The following is a 6,323-nucleotide window of genomic DNA, read 5'->3' as shown; positions in this document are numbered from 1 at the left end:
TGCTGGCGCCCAGGGCTTTGCGGCGTCCCTCTCTCCTGCAGGGGTCCTGCCCAGCGCCTACGGGAGCCGCGGCCGGCTCTGCTCGCCCCTCTGCGCCGGCACAGCCGAACAGGGTCTAAACCCGCCGGCTCCTTTCCCAGGAGCCAAAATGGGTGGCAAACGGGTGCCCAGCTGGTTTGCCCGGGCTGGAAGTATAGATGCCGCGACGCGCGGGCCCTGGCGAGGGATAACATCCATCCCCGGCTCTGCCGACAGATTGCCTCCTCCTTCCCGGCTGTGATTTACCCTCCCGTCTCGGAGCGGAGCGCTGAGGTCCGCGCCGGCCGGCGGGACATTGGCCTCACTCAGCAGCTCTGCACGCTGCCCCGTATCCCCCCCCCAGCCACCGCTGCTTGAAGCTCGGTTTGGGGGAGCACGCAGTCCCTTCCCACCATTTCGGTGCAGCCGCAGGTCCTCTGCAGCGGGTGCCTCCCCCCATCTGCAACACCGGGGGTCGAAACGGGCTGGGGAAGCAGGGAGGAAAGGAGGACGGCTCGAGCTTTCCCGGTGCCTTTGCAGAGCTTTCAGGCCCAGCGGCAACGGCAGCTGCGCTTTCGGAGGGGTGTTCATAAAGGCTTCACGCATGACGCGTGCGGGGAAAGCAGGGCTTGTTTGCCATGCAGCGAGAGCCACCGGCCTCCGTCCTGCACGGCCCCAGCCCCTTCCCGCAGCACCCCGGGCCGGGCGCCCCTGCCCGAAGCAGATTTGGGTGCCAAGGTCCTTGGTGGGTGTCAACAACACCTGGGGTGTCCCGCAAGCAAAAAGGGGGGGGGGGGTTCCTGGTGGCTAGGGCCCCCCCTGCATCTGATGGAGACGAAGCAAGCGGGAGGAGAAGGGCAGGATGGCACCGGGACTCCTTGCTGCAGGGCGCCGTGGGGCACTAAACGGGTCAGATGGAGCCTTTTGCTGGCACAGGATGTCACCTACTTCCCCCCGCCCCAGCGATGCTGAGAACGGCTCACACTCAGGACATGGGCTCCCACGTGCTGGGCTGCTGGGGGGGCCGGGGGGAGGAGGACGGCTCGGCTATCCGCCGTGCCTTCCAGGCTGAACGCTGCCCCGAAAATTTCCGCTGGGGCCGTTTGGCTGTTTGCTGGGCCCAGACGAAGGGAAACGTCGCGTGTCGCCCATTTAAACTGATGGAAGGCAGCAAGCAAAGCGCGCCGGTGCCCCGCGGCTGGGGAGCGAGGGCTCGACGTTTGGTACCCGGGAAATGGTACCCGGTTGGGGGGGGGGGGGAGGGTGATAGCAGCTCCCCAAGGGATGGGCGACTGAGCTTGCCCCAAATTCGTCCTTCCCACACTTCAAATCCCCCCCACTGCCACCTCGAAGGGCCGCGCTGGGCGAGCGGGAAGCGTTGAGCGAAAGCTGCTCTCCGGGCAGGCCTCGAGCGTGGCGCGGGGGGGCTAAGGGCACATCGTCCCCCGGCTGTCACGGCCCCAGCGCTGTGTCCCACCGTTTGCTCTTCCCTAAGCTAAGGCCCCGCAGAGCAGGGCTGCTCCTGCCCAGCAGGTGCCGGAGTTGCCCGCTGCCAGTGCTGGGATGCAGGACGTGGGGACGCATCCTGCTTCCCCCAGCACCCATCTCAGCCCAGCGGCTCCTGCGGGACTCGGGAGCGGCGTGTGGTTGTTACGGGAACTGCCGAAAGTGGCGCCCGTCCCTCATAGAGGGAAAACAGGCAGTGCACGTGGAGGGAGGGTGAGAGCTGGGTGTTAATAGGCCTGAAACACAGCAGGGGCTTGCGCAGCTCACCCAGGGCACGTGCATCTCCCCCGGGGCACGTGCATGTTGTGCAGGGCAAGTGCATCTCGCCTAGGGCATGTGCAGGTCACCTGGGGCAAGTGCATCTCATCCAGGGCACGTGCATCACACCCGGGGCACGTGCATCTCACCTGGGGCACGTGCTTCCTGCAAGGGGCATGTGTATCTCATCCAGGGCATGTGTATCTCATCCAGGGCATGTGCATCTCATCCGGGGCACGTGCATCTCACCCAAGTATCCTGACGGGGTATTGGGCTGCAGCCGGCGCTAAGAGCAGGAGGGTACCCGACTTCCCATTGCCAACATCTTTTGCTGCCTCCTCCTGCGTACGCGGAGGGTCTGATCCCTGCTGCTCACCTGGATAAGCCCATCTTTGCTCACCACCTTGGGCTGAGACCCCCCCCAGTGGCTGGGCAGGCTGAGTCCTGGGCCTGCACCACCTTCGCTTCACAGCACCCCCAGCCCTCCCCAGCCCGCAGGGCTGCAACGGGGCTCTGCCCAGCTCGTAGCAGCCCAGGGTGACCTTAAGCTAGGGAGAAGGAGCCAAGAAGAGAGGAAAGAGGAGGGGAGAGGCAGCCCTGACCCACGGGCAGACCAGGACCAGGAGGAGGTTGGGGTAGGAGACCCTCCAGGGATGGCGCTGGGGAAACTCAGAGAAGGGGACGGGTGTCTGCACGGTTTAGGAAGGGGGTGTCCCCCTGGCTGCGTCTCTAACGGGCAGCGATCCCACGTCCCCGTGCTGGAGAAGGTGCCGCGATCCCCCCAGCGCAGCCCGCGGGCAGAGAGTCACCTCCGCCGAGCCCCAAGATAGCTCGGCACGAGCAAGGCTGTAAGAGAGCACCGTTTCGGGATGCTCCCGTACCACGGCAGGGGGGATCCCAAAATACCTCCCCGGCCTCCAGGACGGCCTGAACGGGACCTGCCCTCCCTGATAAATCAGGGCTGCGCTCCGCGTAGGACTGCTCTCCCGGGATGAGCCGGCCTCCTCCAAGGATTAGGAGACGCTTGGGGACAAGCTGTCATGCTCCTCCGATGCACTGATTTATGTTCCTTCCCTGCTGATTATTTAGCCATCTCTTTCAAATACGCGGCAGCGAAAGGTCAAAAGCCCTACCGAAATACTACCGACGCCGACTGCCCTACGGTTTCGCAAGGCAAAGAGCGACCACAGCAGGCTTTAAGATTAGAACAAACCTTTAATTATAAAAATAGACACAAATTTGTAATATTCCTGATAGATTCTTTTTACAAACAGCAAAAAAAAAAAAAGAAGGAATGACATCACCTTTCCAAAGGGACCGTTACAGACAATTCTCCGTAGCCAGAGCCTGTCGAACCAGAACGGCAGCAGCGCTCGGCTCTTAGCGTTTCAGTCCAGCGTGCTGATCGCATCTATTTCCTTCTGGAGGAACAGTCAGAATCAGCCAGTTTTGGTGCAGCTGCAGCCTGAGAACATACCATATGTTAAACCGGATCGGTCAGGAAGTCCATGTAAAGCGCTGGCAGGGTAAATCAGAGTCAGGTTAGTACAAACGCAGCCTTAGCGACTAAGCCTGCGGTTCTCGCTATAAAAGGTTGGCGGCGATTTCTTTCTGTACGTTTTTTTTCTTTTCTTCCTCCCAAACTGGAGCTATCGGAATGACTCAGTCCCTGCAGCGTGGAGATGCTCCGGGCGGCCGGGGCTGGCCAGGCCTGCGAGCCGGCGCAGGGCTGTCGCCTTCTCCTCCGTCGCCTCGTCCCTTCCTCCGAGTCGGGCTTGGCAGCGAGGGGTCCAGCGTCGCGGCGTCCCCGCGCCGGCGTCGCCTCTCCCTCCCTGTACGTACGCCCCACGCGCTTCTCTCCTCCCCGGCAGAGCGAGCCGAGCAGAGGCACCTGGCCCACCAGTATTTGCCGTCTCCTTGTCCAGGGCCACCTCAGGCTGTGCGTGGGGGCTATTTCCACCCCAGCTCTTCTGCAAGATGCACGGGGACCCGTCTCGGGAAACGTCACCTCCCAGAGCTCAGGCCTGGGCGTCACAGCGCCCCGAAGGACAGACCCACCGAGAAGAAGCCCAAGCCTTTGAGCTTCTCCTCCGTCCGGGCTTTCTGCTTCAAGTGGACTTTGCTGTGCCGCTTCTTTTCGTCACTCCTGGCGAACCGGCGGCCGCAGATGTCGCAGGAGAAGGGTTTCTCGCCGGTGTGCGTGCGGATGTGCGTGGTCAGGTGGTCGCTGCGGCTGAAGTTCCTCAGGCAGATGCGACACTGGAAAGGCTTGTGCCCTGTGTGGATCCGGAGGTGCCTATTGAGCTCGTCCGAGCGGGCGAAGCTCCGGATACAGTTCTCCACCGGGCAGGCGAAGGCCTTCTCGTGAGGCTTGGGGCAGAAGCATTTGGAAGAGCACTTGGTCCTGCGGGTCTTCCTCTTGGGCTCAGCAAGGGCCGAAGGGTTGGCAGGGAGCAGAGAGGCGATGGAGGAAGGGGTGGGATGGCCCAAAAAGTCCGTGGGTGGGACGGAGGGGGACGGGTGAGGATGAAGCAGCTCGTTTGAGCTAATCAAACCTGGCAAGACTTCCGGCTGAGCCAAGGAGGAGTCAAACTCTGGGATTAGCTGGGGAGGGAGGCTGTGGATCTTGGTGTCACCAAAGTCACCGCGAGCCTGGAAATTTTCTGGCTCGCAGCTAAACGCCAAATTGCTGCCAAAGCAGCCGGGATCCTCAGCGAGGCTGTTGAGCTCCGACTGGCAGCTGACAGACAGCACATTTTCAATCTTGGAGCCCAGGGGATGAAACATAGCCTGGCTACTTTCTGCAGCAGGGAAGGCCTCAGGGGAATGGTAGCCAGTGGGTAGGTAGGACTGATGTTGGGCGACAGGCTCCCACTGTGAACAGGAGGCCTTAAATTTGTCCAGGGATGGGGAAACGGAGGGCAGCTTGATGTCCGGTTTATTGTCCAAGAGCTTGGTCTCGAAGAAGCACTGAGAGGCATTTCCTACGCCAGGTTGCGCCTGGAGGGGAGGCAGGCTCTCCGCGGCGGGGAAGCTGGTGTAACCCTGCTCCGGGAACGGGGCTTGGACAGACACGTTCATGTCGGGCTGGCAGTTGGAGTAAAGGTCCAGCTGGTTCTGAGTCACCTCGGGGCAGGAGTAAAGAGCATCCAAGTGTCTTTGGTGGCCCTCGGAGGCGGCGAAAGGAGAGATGCCCAGGATCCCCGACATCAGGTTGAAGAGGGACTCTTGGTCCTGGGGGTGCTCTGGCACCGTCTTGATGAAGAAGCTGCCGGTGTAGCTGAGCGAGGGGGAAGGCTGGCTGCCCAGGAGGAAGTAATCCGCCGCCTCGCCGCTCATCGGGGAGCCCATGAACTCACCTGGGGATGGAAAGGGCAGGAGGACTGAGAGAGGCACAGGGCATGGGAAGGATGCTGAGATACGGGGTGGGGGGAGCAGCGGGAGGCTGACGAGTTGTGTCACTGCACGGTCCCCATCCCAGCCAGGTGTCAGGGGACCCCCCTGGCTTTTGCCCCCGCCGCAGCACCCTCAAGGCTCCCAGCAACCCCCATAGCCCCCAGCACCCCCATCCTGCACTAGCTGGGGTCTGTTTGACCCACGGCCAGGGGCTGGGAGCAGGCTGCGGTGGCAGAGGAAGGGAAGATGCCCAGCTCCCGGTTGGATACGCCGCTCCTAGCGGGGTCCCCCGTCCCTGCCGGCCTCACCCCTTCCCTTACCTCCGAGGAAGTCCGCCTCTGCCAGAAGTTGCTGCTCGGGCTGCCCCAAGCCCTGCAGCTCCCCGGCTTTCATGTCGCACGTCTCCTCGTACTTGGAGTACAGCGGGTCGGGGCAGGAGAAATCCATCACGTTCAGCATCTCCCCTGGGGGCCGCGGGGCTGGGTTGGGGGGGGGGGAGGCCTGGAGAGATGCGGCGGGTGTCCCGGGGCTCAGGGTGGGGGGGGGTTGGTGGTGGTACCCCGGGGCGGAGGGGGCGGCTCCGGGAGGATGCTGGGGCAGCGCTTGGGGGGGGGGGGAAGGGGGGCTGCAGCGCCTGGGCAGGGCGGTGGGGCTGGGGGGGGGGGGCGGTGGGGCTGGGGGTGGCCGGGGACCCGGCGGGAGCAGCGCCAGCCCGTGCGGACGCCCGGTTCTCCCTCCCCGCCGCCCCTTTTATACCTGCAGCGGGGCTGCTCCGACCTTCCGCCGCATCCATTTCTGGAGTCCCCAGTGAGGCTGCTGTGACGTAAATGCCCATATATGGACTCAGGATGTAGGCTAGGGAGTCCCAATAAGGAAATCTCTCCCCGTGACGCGCTGCCCCCCTCCCTCCCCCCAGCCCTCCCTCCGCCTTTTTTTCTCTCCTTTTTTTTTTTTCCCCCCCTTCCTCCCCCCCCTTCTCTCCCATTTTAACTAATAATCGCGATATTTTTAACAAATCGGGATGTGGCTCCGCGGTCCTCTGGGGTGAGGGGAGCCCCGGGCAGCCCCTGCGGCCAGGCAGGGCCAGGACTGCTCTGGGTGTGATGTGTGTGTGTGTGTGTGTGTGTGTGTGTGCATGCACAGCC

At 63.1% G+C, this 6,323-nt stretch overlaps 1 protein-coding gene across 1 annotated transcript; it reads right to left on the bottom strand.

Annotated features, from left to right (window-relative positions):
* Positions 1-2,981: 2,981 nt before the first annotated feature.
* On the bottom strand, positions 2,982-5,897 carry EGR4 (early growth response 4). Its single transcript, XM_068941043.1, has 2 exons — positions 5,499-5,897; positions 2,982-5,141 (listed from the first exon to the last, which is right to left on the bottom strand). Exons 1-2 carry the CDS (start codon positions 5,635-5,637, stop codon positions 3,814-3,816), a joined length of 1,467 nt encoding a protein of 488 aa, XP_068797144.1. The 5' UTR covers positions 5,638-5,897; the 3' UTR covers positions 2,982-3,813.
* Positions 5,898-6,323: the final 426 nt, after the last annotated feature.

Source organism: Struthio camelus, chromosome 4 (assembly GCF_040807025.1).
Source record: "Struthio camelus isolate bStrCam1 chromosome 4, bStrCam1.hap1, whole genome shotgun sequence".
Lineage (NCBI taxonomy): Eukaryota > Metazoa > Chordata > Aves > Struthioniformes > Struthionidae > Struthio > Struthio camelus.
Note: the sequence above shows the minus strand (reverse complement) of the source record. Positions and strands in the feature narration are given on the sequence as shown.

Coding starts and splice junctions, on each gene's coding strand:
- EGR4 (XM_068941043.1), bottom strand. CDS start 5,637: ATGCTGAACGTGATGGATTTCTCCTGCCCCGACCCGCTGTACTCCAAG. Junction 5,142..5,498: donor AGAGGCGGACTTCCTCGGAG/GTAAGGGAAGGG, acceptor TTCCATCCCCAG/GTGAGTTCATGGGCTCCCCG.